At 44.5% G+C, this 17,892-nt stretch overlaps 1 protein-coding gene across 3 annotated transcripts in view; it reads left to right on the top strand.

The window, feature by feature from the left end:
• The window catches only part of LOC143843039 (schwannomin-interacting protein 1), a 448,653-nt gene that overhangs the window by 290,704 nt on the left and 140,057 nt on the right, over positions 1-17,892 (top strand). The window contains exon 1 of one of the 3 annotated variants that reach the window (XM_077348574.1): positions 2,986-3,351. The exons of the other annotated variants lie outside the window; for them this stretch is intronic. Coding sequence (XP_077204689.1) covers positions 3,346-3,351 — 6 coding nt within the window. The 5' untranslated portion in view covers positions 2,986-3,345. Of the gene's footprint in view, positions 1-2,985; positions 3,352-17,892 lie in introns of those variants that run through there. 3 annotated transcript variants of the gene reach the window in all.

The following is a 17,892-nucleotide window of genomic DNA, read 5'->3' as shown; positions in this document are numbered from 1 at the left end:
CTTTTAGACAAGACTACGTCACACCTGAAACCATATGCCTTTCCCCCCAAACATCTGAGGAACATGAGCTTGTTTGTGTCTGTTGTCAAAGAACATGTACTCTAATGCACTCCAGAAGAATTCAGTTTGAAATGTTTTATGCATACATATACCGCCCCTCCTCCGGTGCATAGTTGCTGAGGACATGGAGAGGCCTATGCTCATTTCATAGTGAATGTGCACAGCCAATGCGCTGTGCAATATGAATTCCAAATGAAAGATTCTGGGCTTACTTTATGGTTGTTTTCATTTTATTTTTGCACCATAGAGCAGCTATGGAGAATTAGGGGAAATCTCTGAAAACAATTGTGTGAGAGCAGTGTGATATATGGGGTATATCTCACTGAAATCCACATCATGCCTTATTCAACAGTTGATTTTTGGTGCGGTTAAAACAAGATATGGTGGGGGGGGGATATGTCTCCCAACAGGTTGCCGATGCATGGCAGGCTACTGCAGTCAATCACAGCTTCTCGGCGTATGTCCCCATAATGACAGAAGCATCCCCTCCTTCAGATTTCATGCATGCACGGTACAGAACTCTGGTGGAATAGCAATGCATCTAATGCAAGCTGAAGAAAGGTTCTGTTGAAGAGAGTTGAAAGTAGTATGATAACATTGCCTGGGAGGTCACACGTTTGTAATCATGATGCTGCCTTCTATTGAGTCAAGCGATGAGTGTATCAAGATCAGTACTTTAACTAGCAGTGACTCTCCAGGCTCCCAGACGGAGGCCATTCATATCTCCTGCTACCTGGTCCTTTTAACTGGAGAGGCTAGGAATTGAACTTCTGCATGCCAAGCAGATGCTCTACCATTGAGCCACTGCCCTGATTCTCTTTTCTTTCTGTGTCATTTCTAAAATGTATTGAAATGCTGCAAAAACTTGCCAGAGACGCTGGCTGGACTAACGTAACACTGCACAGGCAGCCAGGCTTTTGTGACATTACCAGTATTATGATAAAAACTATCAGTTGCCTCTAACTTCAGCTGCTACACAAACTGTAAAGTGGTATTAGAGCCCCGTAGTACCGATCTGCCTTCCTGCTGCAATCTTATGTGGGGAAACAGTCTAAAGCAGTTGTTCCCAACCCCTTGTCCGGAGACCGGAACAGTTTGTAGATCAGTCGGTACCAGGCCATGGCTCCTCCTTGTCCTCCTCCCTGGCTGCTGCCTCGGGGCTGCCCTGCCACTCTGCCGCCGTCTCACCTTTGGTGCTCTCCAGGGGCCGCCATGGCTGGGGCTCCCCCTCGGCGTGGCACTGCACAGCTGCTGCTGGCAGCGCCCCCCAGTGAGCGGTGGGAAGTCAGGATTGCCGGCGGGAAAGCAAGTGGAGCAGGGGCTCAGGCGGCAGCAACTTCCCTCGACAAAAGAATACCCCCCCGGGCCTCAATAAAATTGTCAAGCGTTGACCGGTCTCTGGTGATAAAAAGGTTGGGGACCACTGGTCTAAAGGATTACCTGTTGGCAGGGTTTAAATATGCAAGAGGGTGCAGCATCAGGACACTTAAAAGAATAAAACAGATTTATTTAGAAGAGAAACAGCTTTGTATATAGGAGAGAGAAGAAGATTCCAAACTAACAAATTGCCCTGTTGTGTTGTTCATTCTGCCTGTTCTGCAAGCAAGTAGGGAGGAAGTGTGCTCAAAGGAGCAGGAAGTCTCCGAAGGAGCCAACCAGGACACTGGAGGAGAGTATTTGAAAACATCACAAAGTTTCCAGTCTGACTGTGCTAAATACACATCTCCTCCAACGCCCCCTGCAGGATGTTTTCCATATTCTGTTCAATCATGCACACTGTTGGTCTTGCATATTCCAACATTACCAACCCCCATGCCACTATGCCTCTTGCTGCAGGGGCAGGTTTGATATTATAACAATCTAGGAACAGCCAGGAGCAGTCTTAAAAATGGGCAACAGGGGCAACTGCTCTGGACATTGCTTGGGGAGGGCGACTGCTTACAGCCCCTGCCCCACCCCAACAGAGGGAAGCCAGCTCAGCAGCAATGACTGCTTGTATCTACCCCACTTGAAGCCACAGCATCTGGCTTCTACTGGTGGCAGTGACACCTGCCTGCCTCCCTCCCTCCCAAGAGGTGAGAGCTACCACTGTCTTGGACCCACACGGCACAAGGTTGAAGTGGCAGTGATTTGGAGGGCAGGGCAGTGATCCAGGGGGTCTGTCTTGGGCTTCTGACCAGGTCCCTGGGATCACTCTGAGCCTCCCAGCACTGAGTGGCCTCAGAGGCACTACCAGGGTTATCTGCGGTCACTTGGCTCAGCTTCCTGCAGGGGGGTTTAATATGCCAACCCTCTCCTGCTAATCCTGTATAATTATCTCTTTTTTTTTTTTTACTCCAGACCCCAATGGCCGTGATGCACAGATGTTACAAAAGTGACTTCATAACATATATTTATATTAGAAAGACGCGAACAAAATCTAGCAAGACGCCCAAGAGTCTGCAGTACGTTTTCTGTATGCCTGTCCCATTTTTATTTTTGTGTATTTATGAGATCTGAGAGCTTTGCAGAAGGTGGGGGGGGGGAGTGAGACAGGTTTCCCAGACATATTCTGCTGTGCCTTAAATAGACTCCGAACCAACATTTCCCAGCACTTCCTAATTTTTTTCCCCTCTAATAACCAGCTCGTTTAAAATCTGCTGTACAGAGCAATGCACCTCGGAGAAGCTTCTAGTTAACACCCACTCTTTAAAATAAGGGCTACTTCTGAAGATGCAAGTCACACTTGGCTGTGTTTTTTTTTTTTTTAAGAGGGAGGTGGAGATGAAATGGAAAAAAAAAGTCATGCTGTATTAAATGATTCAAAATGTGCACTGGGAGTGGCAGGCACATGAATAATGCAATGAGAACCCAGGATTTTCCTTGCAAGGTCGATGAATGAAAAAGGCAAGGCTTTAAGTCAGATCAGCTCAGAGTCTCTCCACGCGGCTAAGAGATCGCCATCCATCTGGGAGGGTTAAGGCAAGTTCAGGCGACGCTGAGCACCCGCCAGTCACTCCCAAGAAAAGATTAAATTGAAATCTATTGGCACCAGGTCGACTTCAGTGGGAGTCTGACAGCTGCTGGGAAGAGTTGGAGTCTGAGCGTTTGATGCCAAGTGAATCGGAGTCTATTTCTGAACTCCGCTGCCACATCCTGAAGGAATGGTTATCAAAGGCAAAGGGAAACGATGAACAATACCCCAGGCAGCCGATGCAGAAAACAGGACCCTCACTTTATTTGTGCCATCCAAATGACGGGAATTTCTTACAGGATGGCTTGAAAGAGACGGTCGGTTTGTAGAAGATGAATGTAAGTATTGCCAAGGGGGGGAAAGTGAAAGGGGGGGGAGAAAGCGCTTTCAAATCATTTCTGGCTTTAGTAACAATCATTTGATTTCTCCCTTAAACTGACAATAGCTATTGTGAGAGACAGGCGGTTTGAAGAGTGCATGGGTTCCTGCTGAGCCCGGGAAAGGAACTTTTTCTCACTTTTGTTTTTAAGGATGTCCACAGCTGTTCTAGCTCCGGGTCTGCAGTGACTTGAAAAGCTGGGAACAAATAAAATCCATGGCCTCGGGTACGGCATTATGGGTTTAACGCTGTTTAACTGCACCTCGGTTAAATCTCAGCAGCGGAGCAGTTTTATTTTTGGCATTTCCAGTGGCTAAGTGGCCCAGTATAAAAATATACCCTGGTCAGCTTCCCACACATACACACACGCACACCCTAAAGTGGGAAGTAAATAGCAAAATTATGATTTAGTGTTACTCATAATCAATTATGCAGGCACAGCGACTTTGACTGGCAGGAAAGCTGAAGCCTGCAGCTATGCTTCCTGAGAAGGGCAATGGATAATTATGTATGGCAAAATAGTGTTAGGCTGGGAAATGTGAAAATTAGGCACAGTTAGAACAAACAGAACATATGCAGAATGCAGGGAGGGGTAAATCCTCACCCATAAATGTGGTTTTCTCGACGGGATTGATTGGATCTGTTCCTTTTTTTCTAAATACTGAGATTGCAGGCAGACTTTTGCAGCCTTAGCATTCAAACCTTATTGTGGGTTGTTTCATTATGCTATCAACTTGGTGGCTGAGATGATTCTGGATAGCACACTGTAAACTGGATGTATTTTGTAATGAAGACAATACCTGTAAACATTTGCTTTCTTTTGGTATACTGCATATGAATATCTCTCTCTCTCTCTCTCTCTCTCTCTCTCTCTCTCTCTCTCTCTCTGAGTGAGTGAGTGAGTGAGTGAGTGAGTGAGTGAGTGAGTGAGTGAGTGGCATATTTGCAAACACAGAGATTGGTATGAATGTGCATATAAAGCTAGATATGAATGACTTCTTTATCTGCAATATCACAACCTTAGTTTCTGGGAGAAATGCACCAACGTGTGTGTTTATTGACGTGTGTGTTTACCTACACAAGTGCCATTCAAAGTGTATCTACTGAGTTGGGTTCTTTGCAGTATCCTTACGACCTGATAGGCGGGAGGAAGTATTTGACTCTCCTTTATGCAAGATTAGAGGCAGGTTTGTTAGGATAACCCTGGCAAGTATCCTTCACTTTAACTACGTTGTTGCTTTTTCTGTGTAAAGCGGATCGACATGATTACCTCCATTCTGCAGAGTGCCATTTCTGCTGGTAGTGCCTGGGCTAACTTGGTTTCCAGGTGGGTAGTTGTGTTGGCCTGCAGGAGAAGAACGAGATTCAATTCCAGTAATACCTCAAAGACCAACAAGATCTCCAGAACCCAAGCTCCCTTTGATCTCCATTACTTTTTGTATCTGACAAAGGGAACTTTGACTCTCAAAAACTTGTCTTGTGGGTCTCTGCTGCTGGACTTGAATCTTGCAGAGCTAACTTAGGACAGAGATGAAATCTGAATCCAGGACTGATTTCACAGTCATACTCTTACCCCGCTCTGGGTGCCAGTTCCCAGGCTATCAGCCGCAGTCAGCATTTCTTTGTGAAAACCAGAGCTTCTGTGCAGGTAACATCAGTCCTGTTCTGTCAGATGTGATGTCGCTGTCAAGCCGAAGAAGCTGTTGCAAACTGTTCTTCTGAGAGAGTTGGATGCTCTGTGTCTGTTTTATTTTCAGAACTCAGATCTGTAAATGACAGCTCTGCTCCGTGTTACGGGCTTTTTGCCCCTGTTGTTTCCCTGTAGAAACCATTCGCCATAACTCTATCACTAACCTCTTCAAACTTCTTGCAAGATCCATTTGCTAAAGTTGTCATCCCAAAGGACTCTGGTGATATATGCAGGTTTATTTCGTGCACGCACAGATCTTTACTCCAAACGTAACCTCTTCCTTCACAACAAGCCAGGAGAAAGAGTTAATGAGTACGTTTGGTGTCACTCTATGTGTCCGTGTTAAGGGCTATCAAGTCACTTCCGACTTATGATGACCCTACGAATCAATGCCCTGCAAAACATAAATGTATACAGGTATGTATTTAGTAGTCCCCATGGGTGTGTCTGCATCAAAGGGGAGGAGTGTTTGATGTTAGCTTGGCAAGCCAATGGAACGGTATTTGTAAAACAAGTCAAAAAATCTAAATCAGTCTAGGCCAAGTTAAGTTTTTGCTGATTCCAGTGGGATAGGTTTATGCATGTGTTTTCATGTTTCATCAAAATCAGTGGAATGTACTTTGCTTAACTTGAGCTAGATTGATCCCTGGCATTTTTTAGGAGCCGCAAGCTTTAGACTTGCGCCATAGTCACCCACACTGTTCCCCAGCATGGTTAAGAGCAGTGGCCTCTAATCTGGAATACCAGGTTTGATTTCGCACTCCTCCATGTGCAGCCAGATGAATGACCTTGGGCTAGTCACAGTTCTGTCAGAGCTCTCTTTGCCTCACCTACCTCATAGGGTGTCGAGAAAGGAAGGAAAGGTGATTGTACGCTGCTTTCAGACTCCTTCAGTTAGTGAAAAGCGGGATATAAAAACCAACTCTTCTTCATCATTCAAGAGCTGAGACCCAGAGCTTGTAACTCAGAGCTCTACAACTGGATCACAAAGAGTAACTAGTATTGCCCATGGATTCAGCCCCTAGAGATTTCTCTGAAGCACCATTAGTGTGAAAGGACTGCAACTATAGGCAAAATTGTCTTGAGGTAGCTGTGAATATCAGGAGGCACCCTGGTGACTGAAGGAAGAGTGGTTCTCTTGCCTGCTGAAAACCCCTTGGTGAATTCAGAATGCCAAAGAACATCTCATGCCAACCGTCACAGTATGGGAGAAGAAATGAACATAGATCTGATAATAAGCAAGGCAACGTATTAAAAAGTACTGGTTTAGAGTCACTTCACTTTAACAGTTTGCTATTTGAACACGGGGCTACAGAATTAGATTTTGTTATCAGATTGGGTTGTCACTGATGGTTTAAAAACCTGACATTCATCCCTGTATTGTGTTCTCCTACGTGATACCTTGCCAAACCTCAGAAGCTATACAGAAATGCTCCAGGGATGCATAACGCTTTCAACAGTCAAAGAATTTAGCATAGTTGTTAAGGAGGATAAACTGTAATTTGGGAGGTTCCTGGGTCTCTGTTAGGAACTCCCCACACTGTTAGGAGACTCCTCCAGACCTCCAATCTCTAATATGGGGACAATTATTTGTTTAAAATATTTGTGTCTCAAATTTCCCACTAAAGAGGGGCAAGGGAGGTCAGAAACATAGTCATTAAAGCCATAAACAATTTAATAGGAACCAATAAAAAAGAAACCAGCAACAGAAATAGACCAAATAATTCATATAACAGAGCTGCTGGAATCTTTGTAATGATAAATTTGAAATGCTAGCCCTGTTCAGTCTTTAAGTCTTGCTGCACGCATGAGAGAAATATGCTATGTTTGACCCTACCAACAAGCACGATCACCAGTTCTTTTGGAAATGGTTGCCAACAGTCAGATGAGGTTTGTAGAAGAAAAAGAATTGGTTTTTATAACCCTACTTTTCACTACCTGAAATAATCTCAAAGCAGCTTACTATCGCCTTCCCTTCCTTTCCCCACAAGAGACACCTTGTGAGGTAAGTGAGGCTGAGAGAGCTTGTGACAGGACTGCTCTGTTAGAACAGCAGTATCAGGACTGTGACTAGCCCAAGGTCACCCAGCTGACTGCATGTGGAGAAGTGGGGAATCAAACCTGGCTTGCCAGTTTAGAAGCTGCCACTCTTAACCACTACACTAAGCTCCCAGAACTACAACTGATCTCCTGGTGATATAGGTCTGTTCCCCTGGAGGAAAGAGTTACTTTGATGCATGACACCCCTACTAATCTCCCTTTCTAGTCTCCACCCACAAATTCCCAGGAATTTCTCAACCTGGAGCTGGCAACCCTAAGCAACAGTGCCGTCAAGCAATACCAGCCAACTGAGGATCTCTGGCCATAAAGAAATTTGTTTGGCCTCAACCAGAGCCAGGGCCTTCCTGCCTGGTGGGATCTCCCTAGAACCTCAGGGACCTTGTGGAACTTTCCAAGTTCCGCTGAGGCTGTAAGACAGAGCTCTTCCACCAGGCCTACAGTTGAGTCCAACCAGAATTAAAACTCATTTACCGGGTCTCCCTCCTCTCCTCCCTTCCCCACTTCCCCCAACTCCTCCAGCCAATTCCCTGTTCTTAAGGGAGTTATTAAGACCAAATAGGCTGGCTGTAGGCCAAAAATAATAATAATAACTTTTAAAATGAACCATGAATTGATTTTATGATGTTTGACGCATTTTATTCTCTGGATGTTGTGTATTTGGTCGTTTACCACCCCAAGGCGGCCAGACTGAGAAAGGTAGCATATCAGTCAAATTACAAATAAATAGATTCAAGCTTTGAAGCACATGTACCTAGGATTGCCGTCCCCCAAGTGGCACCTGGAGAGTTCCTACCATTCCAGTCGATCTCCAGACAATCAAGATCGGTTCCCCTGAGGAAAAAATGGCTGCTGGGCCTTATGGCCTTATATCCTGCTGTGGTCCCTCTCCAAACCTCACCCTCCCCAGGCTCCACTCTCAATGCCTGGCAGCCATTTCAGGGATCCATTGCACTCCCCCCCCCCACCTTCCAAATTTAACAGCTGACTGGTGAACCCACCAAGCTGCTAGGTTTAAGTGGCTGCCAGCCATTTCAGTGATGCCTTCCACTTGGAAGAGGGGGAAGGAAAACAGACAGCTGGTCAGTATAGCTGAATACGCCCGAATAAAAACTTGGCTTTTATTTGAATCAGCTAGACTGGTAGCCGAAACAGATTAGAGAATCTGTATTTGGCTTAGAAATATGATATATTCTTGGTTGTTGTTTTTTTTCCGGTTCAGGTGAACCAAATGCATGCGCCTGGTTCTGGATTCCATGGGTGTTTGCGCATCCCTTTTCTGCAAAAAAGCTCCCGCTCCCCCCGGCAACCCTACACGTACCAGAAGTATGAACCAGGGTAGAAAATTCACACCTTGCCACTTTCAGAAGTAACAGATCTTCTGTGTGGAAATGAAAAGGTAGCCAGTGCAGATTTCTCTGCATGGTTGATATGATTCCTGGCTTCAGCCCCAGATTGCTGCATTTGGGACCAATTGGGTTTTTGGGACATTTTTTTTTCAGAGGCAGTCCCACATAAAGTGTATTACAGTAATCTAACCTTGCTATTACATCTTCCTGTAAAAAAGAATTCAAGCAAACACTGTCTTCTCATACAATTATATGAAGACCACTTTTAAAGCAATATTACAGAATATCTGGACTGATCAAGATCTTGGAGAGCCCAGACACAGAACTGACAGCTAGAAACACATGGTGTATTTTTTTTTTACCACTTCATAGACAGAAAAGCACTTAAATGCATCACATATTCCACACAGGATGTTCCTTTTCATTTCCCCAGATCAAATTATCAAGGACAGAGACACCGAGTAACAGCAATACCTGCCTACTCTTCAATAAGGGAAGGCCAGTTTTCAAAATCTGTCCCTTTTCATTTTGGGATCTTTGGTTCGTGCAAAACCTGACAGCATAATACAGTTCAAAACAATGTGAACTGCACAATATTTTTTTGATAAAAGTACTTTTTATAAAAACACAAAAATAAGAGTTGTAATATTATTCGTGATTCTTTATGGTTGGGTACAATGAAAGGAAAATAATTGCAAGTAGCTTCCTGGGATTTAGAAGACAACCAGGTTCAGGAAGTAGCAGCCTTGCAAGACCATCTAGCCCAGGATCCTGTCAGCCTGAAGCTTGTGGGAAGATTCAGTGATATTCAGAGATACACTGCTTCTGAGCATGGAGGGTCTACTTAGCTGTCATAGATGACAGCTCTTGATAAATGGTGAAAGGGATAAGGAAGTATTGTTATGCCATTTCAAATGTCCATCACATTTCCCGTAAGCTTGGAAGTCTGCTGCTCTCTTGGTTTGGTTGTTTCTGCTCAAGCCATTTTAAAGAAAGCATTCTGTCCAAGCCCAACGTGCAGATCCTGAGTACTCAAACCTAGAGCTGCCAACTTCCAGGTGGAGACTGCAGATCCCTGAAAAAGCAAGGGATTTCCAAACTACAGAGAAATGAAGAAAATGTATGCTGTCGTGGTTGATTCTGTGGCCTTATACCAAGATAAGGTCCCTCTCCCCCCCCCCCCCAAGTTTCACCTCCAAATCTCCAGAAATTTTCCAGCCTTTAATAAGTAACCCTAACTGTGCAGTGTGCATTTACTTGCCTGTAGGGAATAAAACATGTGGATCTTATAAGCAACTGTCTACTTCATCAGACACTGGAAATGGAATAGGAGTATTCTGGCTGGTTCCTTGTAGAACAGCTAAATCCTGTGGAATGCATACATTATGTGAATCAAGCATATTTGCATGACAGTGCATAATTAAAGTTTCTTATGGTCATAGAAAAGAGGAATGCCTTACAAAGGGCAGTGTCTTCTTTAGGATTTATATTGTACACTCAGGTGCTGCTGTATCCAAACTTTGTATCCAGTCACCAGAAAAGAAAAGCAGAAGGTGAAAAAGTTCTTGTATTGCATATAACTTAGTATATCATGCCAGTTAAAAAAAAAAATCAAATTCCAACATATATAACTGTTATTGCTGTACATCTTTGTTTTGTTTAGCCAAGGGCCAGTGTTTGGTCTTTGGGCACCTTACATGGACTATGAAGTTGGTGTGATAGGGGTTTTTTCCCCGCCACAAAGCAATTGTTTTTCAAGAGGCTAGATGTTATACTAGACTCCTCTGAGAATCACTGTCAGATTTTATGAGACCACAACAAGAATGATTTTTGCCATTCCCAAACCCTACAAATTTTGAAACCAGCCACTGTTGTTCTTGGCCTCTCGCCCAGTTTCCTGCTGTCTAGCTCCCCCTCCCAATTTGCTGCTTCCTCTTGAAACAACATCTGCAGCCCATTTGATCTTCATGTTCTCTGCATACTTCTGGTCACCTCGTTCATTGGGCTCGGAGTTTCCTCTTGGTTTGGTGACTCATCTGGCAATCCACCAATTCACACCCAGGAATAATTAAGCTAGCTTTCTACTGGATTTCACTCACTTGAAGTCTTACAGCTCATAGGTTAATGGCCTGGCAGTGATATCTCTTAGGTGTGATGAAAGGACCGTACAATTGGCTTCTGCTATACATGCCCCTCCTAGAATGCTATTCCACTGTGTACAGATTTCAGGTTTTTGGCAAACCTGGGACATTTTTCAGGTCTGCAGGAAGACTGACTGACTGACTGACTGACTGACTTCCTTCCTTCCTTCCTTCCTTCCTTCCTTCCTTCCTTCCTTCCTTCCTTCCTTCCTTCCTTCCTTCCTTCCTTCTTTCCTTCCTTCCTTCCTTCCTTCCTTTGCTGATATTCGGCTTTCCCTTTTGGTTCAAGGTGGCTTACAATAATAATTAAAACTTCCTGGATAAAACCAAAGAGCAAATAACAGACCCCAAATCTTTCCCTCTCCTCTCCTTAGAAAATGCCTGCTGTTCAATCCCCCTCGAACACCCCAGCAAACAGGCAGACCTTGCAGCCCCTCCTTAAGCCCTCCTAGGAGGAGGCATAATAAATCAGGAAGAACATGGTCACTGGAATCCTTGCAGCTCTTTATTGGTGCGAGAGCATGATACAAGTAGTACCAAGACTACACTGAACTCCATTTATATATACAACATAGCCTATGTGTGATTGGCTGGATCCTGCATGATTTATTTAAATCTATTGGATCCTGCTGCAGGGATCTTTGCAGCCCATTGGTCAATGTGACACTTGCTTTGATCCAACCTTGGACCTCAAGCTCGGTCTTCTCAAGGATTGTTAGCGTGGCCACATACACAACAGGGCCCCACTCACCTCTTCAGGGCGCCCTAGACTCCAGTCTTCAGATTTATGTATCTACAAATTGGCCACACCGAGAATTACATATGCTGATTTCCTTTATTTGTATGTCAGCTTCAAATGTTTGGAGAAAGTTTAGGAAGCTTGGTGAGAAGCAGCCGCGTCATTTATAAGGTCTGGGGTTAGCAATTATCTCTGAGCGATAATTTTCTGCTGTATCCTTGATGCACTGTCAGAAAAGCCTGTGGGATATATCCTCCTTGAGATGTGCTGGAGTTACGTGCATAAATCGCTCTGCTTTGAGATAAGATTATACCCCTGAGGCAGATGACATTTTTTTTCCATTCATACTCACGCCTACAAGTCTTGCTGATCAGGCATCTAGTAAGTGGTGTTGATATATTGTTCATGCAAAGTAATGACTAAATATTAAATTGCAGTTCCTATCCTGTAACCAGAGCTTCTCCCTCCTCTCTCTCTCTCTCTCTCTCTCTCTCTCTCTCTCTCTCTCTCTCAAAAACTAAGCAAGGAGTTAGTATTTGGATGGGAGATCCACAAGGAAGTCCAGGATCACTATCATTACACAGAGGCAGGCAATGGCAAGCCACCTATGAACATCTCTTGACTCAAAAACCCAATGAGGCCACCACAAGTCGACTGTGACTTGACGGCACTTTCCACCACCACCAATTTGTTATTTGGGGGTGGATCCAGCCAGATAGATTGACTCACCCAATTCCGCACAGCTGCTGTCCTATAAGGGTTTTGTATGCAGGTCCCAGCACAGCCTTTTTGGGGATCAAAGTGCCCGCCTTCTTCCCTTTTCAGCAGCTAAATTGTTGTTGGATCCAACCCCTTTTCTTGGTTTTTCTGGGTAGTTTCTAGTACAGGGGTTTTTGGTGTGTGTATGTGTTTTTAAGGACAAATTAGCCATTATTGTTGAGTATTTATCTCTAGAAGGAGAAATTCTGGGAGCAGAGCTCACATGAAAGCTCAGTCCTTGAATAAAACTTTGTTGGCCTTAAACGTGCCATTGGACTAATGCTTTGTTTTGACCCTTCTTTATGATAAGTCTTGACAATAAAAACAGCTTCTGGTGCTTGGAAGTAGCCACAGCATCACAGCTGATATGACTGAAAACCAAAGGCGATGTTTCCATGGGGTATTCTCCCAAATAATTTTGTATCTGTTATAGTCATACAAATCTCACTTAGATGGGGTCCTGCAAGTGCTAATACTTTGCCCTGCCTTTATTTATTTAGGAGGTTTGCAGGGTGCCTTTCCGCTGATTCGTTGCCTCAAGGCAACAAACAAGAAGATTAAAAATGGATCACAATCCCTGGCGCCCAGAAAATCCCGGCCAACCTAATCTGAGCCAAGCCTGGTTCCCATAGGAGCCTGTCCTGCCAAAATTGCCTCTGATTAGCCAAGGGAGAAAGCACATTAACCTGTTATTACGCTCTGCACCTACAGCTATCCTGTTTCCAGCCAACTAGTTTTACAGCCCCTTTCAAAGCAGCACCCTGTAAATCCAAGTCCATCTGATATCCAGTCCGTTGAATAGCTTTCTGAACACGGTGGTAGCTCTTCAGATCCAGATGTCCCCGTTATTTTAAGAGAGGCTGTGTTGCTAAAGCTTCATCCTGATTTGGAGATATAAATACATCCAGCCTGACTGGGTTAAGTGTCTCTGTGTGTTGTTCAGCAAAACAGAACGCCTGCACCGTGTGGCTCTTACTGGAGATAGGGGAATTTTATAGCACCGCTTGTGCTATAGCAGGTAGATGTACACACACACACATCCTTTTTTGTAGGATACATAATTAAAAAAACATATTTCCTCAGCTGCTCTGAGTGTTTATTCCCCCATGGACCCTCGGCTAGACGTTTGATTAGTCAAGGTGCTCAAGCTTTATGTCGAAACTATCCAGGTTGTGTAATTAATCACCGATTTCTATAGCTCTTGTAATGCAATTGGAAGTGCTGTACTTAACTGATTATTGGTTTGTGGAGTCCAGCCTTTTGCAGCTGGACATTTCTGAGCAAAATGTAGACACCGGCTAATAAATGAGTTGGCAGGAAGAGCCTCTTAGGATACTTTTATGGCACGTGCCCATTAAGGTGGTTGTTTGCAAGCTGTCTTGTGTTCCGGTGAACATAACTGTGGGTTCCAGGCCTCTACTGAAATCAGGCCTTTTGTGTTTGCTTATATCTTGGAAACTAAAAATTGTCCAATGTATAAAGGAAGAGGTGTTTACTCTGTGTGATGCTCAGTCCCTTTCAGTTACTCCCACCACTTGAAGTTTCTTTTCCTTTACCCCAAAGGTACCCTCAAGTCTGACACAGTAGATTTCAATATAGAGCAGTGACTAGTATTAGTGACGTGCTAGATCTAGGGATTGATTCAAGAAAGAGAAGTATTAAGATTTTGAACAATAGAACCGGTTTCAGCACAAAATACACTAAGCCAAGAAAAATATGAAACAATACATGCTAATTATTGTCTCTGTTTATAACTGGTTTAACTACAGTAGACTTTTCATTTCCATTACATTTGTATCCACTCCTTATACATTTCTTGGCTGCTCTGTTAACCAGGACTTTCCAGGTCCTATTTTCATAAACATTTCCTTTATTGTCTTTTCTTCAACTCCTCGTTCCCTGACACCCTCTGACACTGGGTCTCCTCGCCTTAAATATTTTCAAGCTTTAAAGAATAAGGCACAGACTTTACCAGCCTGACCAAGGGGGAACAGCCTTGGCAATCCTCTAGCTCAGTGGTCCCCAACCTTTTTATCACCGGGGACCAGTCAATGCTTGACAATTTCACTGAGGCCGAGGGGGGGGGGGTAGTTCTACGCCACCACCTGAGCCCCTGCTGTTCAATCCCCCCTGCTTTCCCACTAGCGTCCCTGACTTCCCGCCGCCCGCTGGGGGGTGCTGCCAGCAGCAGCTGTGCAGTGCCATGCCAAGGGGGAACCCCAGCCATGGTGGCTGCTGGAGAGCACCAATTTGAGCCGGCAGCAGAGTGACAGGGCAGCCCCCAAGGCAGCAGCCGGGGAGGAGGACAAGGAGGAGCCACGGCCCGGTACCGACTGATCCATGGACTGGTACCAGTCCCCGGACTGTTGGTTGGGTACCACTGCTCTAGAGACCGAGTGCCCAAACTGCATCCTAAAACCCAATTATTTATTGCAAAGTGCCAACTCAGCAATTTAATCTGAATACTGCCCTTCTTCCCCTCCCCTTCTTCTGTGACCCTTTCCCCTTCTCTTTCCTCTCATTTTGCCCCTTTGTTGTTGGACCATTTATTTTTAGGTTTTGTGTCCCCCCCTTTTCCCCCCACATCTTTCCCTTCCCTCCCATCCTTCTTCACCTTCACTCCGTTGATGGGAGACAGTGAGGCCAGGTGTGTGTGGGGGCAGTGGTGTATGGTGTCTCCACTGCGGTCTGGCCCAGCTCTGCTCTCCCCGGGCTCCGTTTGGCGCAGCCTTCCCACTCCCTCCAACACTTGCAGATGCCAGCTCAGCTGACTGACCCAAGCCAGCCAGTTGCTTCCCAGGCCAGGGAACATGTGGGAAGAGTCCTCCGCATCCCCTGCACTCTGGGAAACCAGGCCTCATGCAGACTGACTCAGCAAATTCTGTGCTGGGGAAATGGCATGCAGGCCCACAGAGAGGGCTCTAAGTGTCCCCTCTGGCATACGTGCCAAATCACCACCACTGCTCTACAGCATTGGAAGGAAAAAGACCGTGCTCTCAGTGATGCTGTGACATCACTTCCAGCTGCAAAACCAGAAATGATGTCATGACACCATACAATGCTCAAGGAATTTCCCAAATCTATATGGGTTTTACCCATAGAAATGGGAGGGGGGATTTCTAGAGCACTGCCCAACAAGAAAGTACAGGATACAAGAATGGTGAAGATGATTATGTTTTATTTTTTATTTATTGACCATATTTATAGATCTCCCCTATCAGACCTTCTGTCTCGGGGCAGTTTACAGCACGTGATAATAACAATAATTCAAAACATAAAATCTATTAAAACAATTAAAATAACCAAACGGTTGATGATATTGTTGTTCCTCTTCTGGGGGAGGCCAGTGGGAGCTGTCTGCTTATAGCAGGGGTGGCCCTTCATGTTGGTAGATTCATTTGTCTAAACAGGCTTCAACAGGCCCTACAAAACTCTGGATCAGACTGATGAGTGGCCACATATAATGTTAAATAATGTTAGAAAGAAGAATGCCCCTTGCGGAACTCCTCATTGGAGGTGACAAAGGCACCATTAATTCTCCCTATGCCCTCAGCCCTAGAGAAAGGACGTAACCCACTGGTGGACTATTTTGCCATGCACGTTGTCCATTTAGTCCAGCCTCAAATCCCATGCTCTGTTCTAAAGAAGTGTGATCCCTCACAACCACATTTTTGTGCATCTATGACAAGCACAGATGTAGTTAAATATCAAGTTTTAAAGCCCTCCCCCTTCCCCCAGAAATCAGAAGACAGATTACCAGCATTTCATCTGGTTATTATCCTCATGGGAACTGTAGTTTGGGGAAGATACTGAGAGTCCTGGGAGAGAGATACAAGATATGAACCCTCTCTGAAGACCTCTGGAAAGCACAATCATTACAATCCTATGCAGAGTTAACCCCGTTTGGATGTAGAAGGATGTAGCTCAGATAGCCTCTGTAATCCGTTTTAGTAGCAGGTTGCTAATGGGTTTTTTGTGTCAGTTCAGACATAACCATTTTAGCAACTAGTTGCTAACAGGTATGATTTGCCTGATCATACAAAGCCACTTACATCCCATTGGAAAAATGGGGCTGAACTATTTTTCAGGGAAATGGTTTTCTTCTGTTTTTACCTCTTGGCTGAGTTTCTCACTGTGGTGTGCTGCATAAAATGTACATAATGCTTTCCACTATGGCACTTCCCCCCCTTCTGCCCTTTTTTTGCTGTGCTGTCTTCTTTACCCCCCCCCCCAAAAAAATTCTAAATTGAATGCTGTAGTGCAGGGGTGGTCAAATTGTGGCTCTCCAGATGTCCATGAACTGTAATTCCCATGAGCACATGCTGGCAACGGACTCACGGAAATTGTAGCCCATGGACATCTGGAGAGCCACAATTTGGCTACCTCTGCTATAGTGCTACCTCTGCTATAGTCGATTTGGAACATTCAGAGGAGAGGACAAAGAAAATCATGTGATGAAAAAGGGTGGGTGGGGAAAGCAGCACAGTTTGAAATGACCATAATGGTTCAGAAATAGTTCATTAATAGGATGAAGTTTACTTTATGAGCCCCACCCCCCATACTTGGAACCCAGCCAGCAATGTATAACAACTGGTTTAGAATAGTAATATGAAAAGAAGACTACTGAAAGTCATCCCCAAGCTACAATTGCCTTCCCTTCCTCTCCCTGAGAGATATTACTGCTTGGTCAGAACAGCTCTATCAATGCTGTGATGAGCCCAAGATCACCCATGCAGAGGAATGGAGAATCGAACCTGTCTCTCTAGATTAGAAGCCACTGTTCTTAACCACTACACCAAGCTGGCCATGGACTCCTTCATCAAAAACAAGACACCTCCCTTCTCAGTGGGTACTCACCATATGACATATTGCTAGTAGGATCTTACATTTAATTCCAATGAATATGCAGAGAGAGAGATCTCATTCCTATGAATATATTTTTTGAGGAATGGGAAAGACAAAGAAGGAAGCTGGTCTTCCATGCAATAGAGATAGGTGTTATAGTTGTGTGTGTCATTTCCCGCACCCAATACTCTCTGAGATCACCTTGCCCCACACACCGCTGAATGACACCTATATCAGAAAATAGGGTGAAGTGATAATGAATATATACACCTATGTTCTTGGGCACCGAACTACGAAATCTTGAATTTTGCCGTATATGAGTCTCATTTCTGATACAGAAGCACAAATAGCAATTCTCACCCTGTGCTTTGACATAACTTCAGTGGTGGGCGTGATTCACAAATGGTGCATCTCTGCCTTTAAAAACTAATGGGAGAAATAGCCCTTCCATAGAATTCATCTCTTCATGCTGTTCCAGCGTGTTTTACATTCATGCTTACATCTTAGGCTTCCGCTCTGACATGCCGTGAAGGATGACTTTGGCCCTCCCATTAATATAAAGTTGGATCAGTATATTTCGCTGTGAGTGTTTATTAAAACATAGACTTCTGCTCATCTATAGGAAACAATTTTCCTACAAAGGAATGCAAATGTGGAAATCACACATTCTAGCCGCGCGTTCCCAAATACTCAGCCCGCCTACATTGCAGTTCAGGAGCTGTTGAAAGATGAGGCTTCAGCCTTGCAACAGCTGTGTAAAGTAAATAGATAAAGCCATCAAGAGCTGGATTAAATTTGTACTGATCCTTATATAATTGAAGTGCTGCACTTTGAATGCTGATTATGAAGGCTTTTCAAGGGATGGATCCAGATTATTCAAGATGCTGTCCCAAGAATTTCTGTTGGAACGTGAATAACT

Source organism: Paroedura picta, chromosome 8 (genome assembly GCF_049243985.1).
Source record: "Paroedura picta isolate Pp20150507F chromosome 8, Ppicta_v3.0, whole genome shotgun sequence".
In the NCBI taxonomy this organism is placed as follows: Eukaryota; Metazoa; Chordata; class Lepidosauria; order Squamata; family Gekkonidae; genus Paroedura; species Paroedura picta.
Note: the sequence above shows the minus strand (reverse complement) of the source record. Positions and strands in the feature narration are given on the sequence as shown.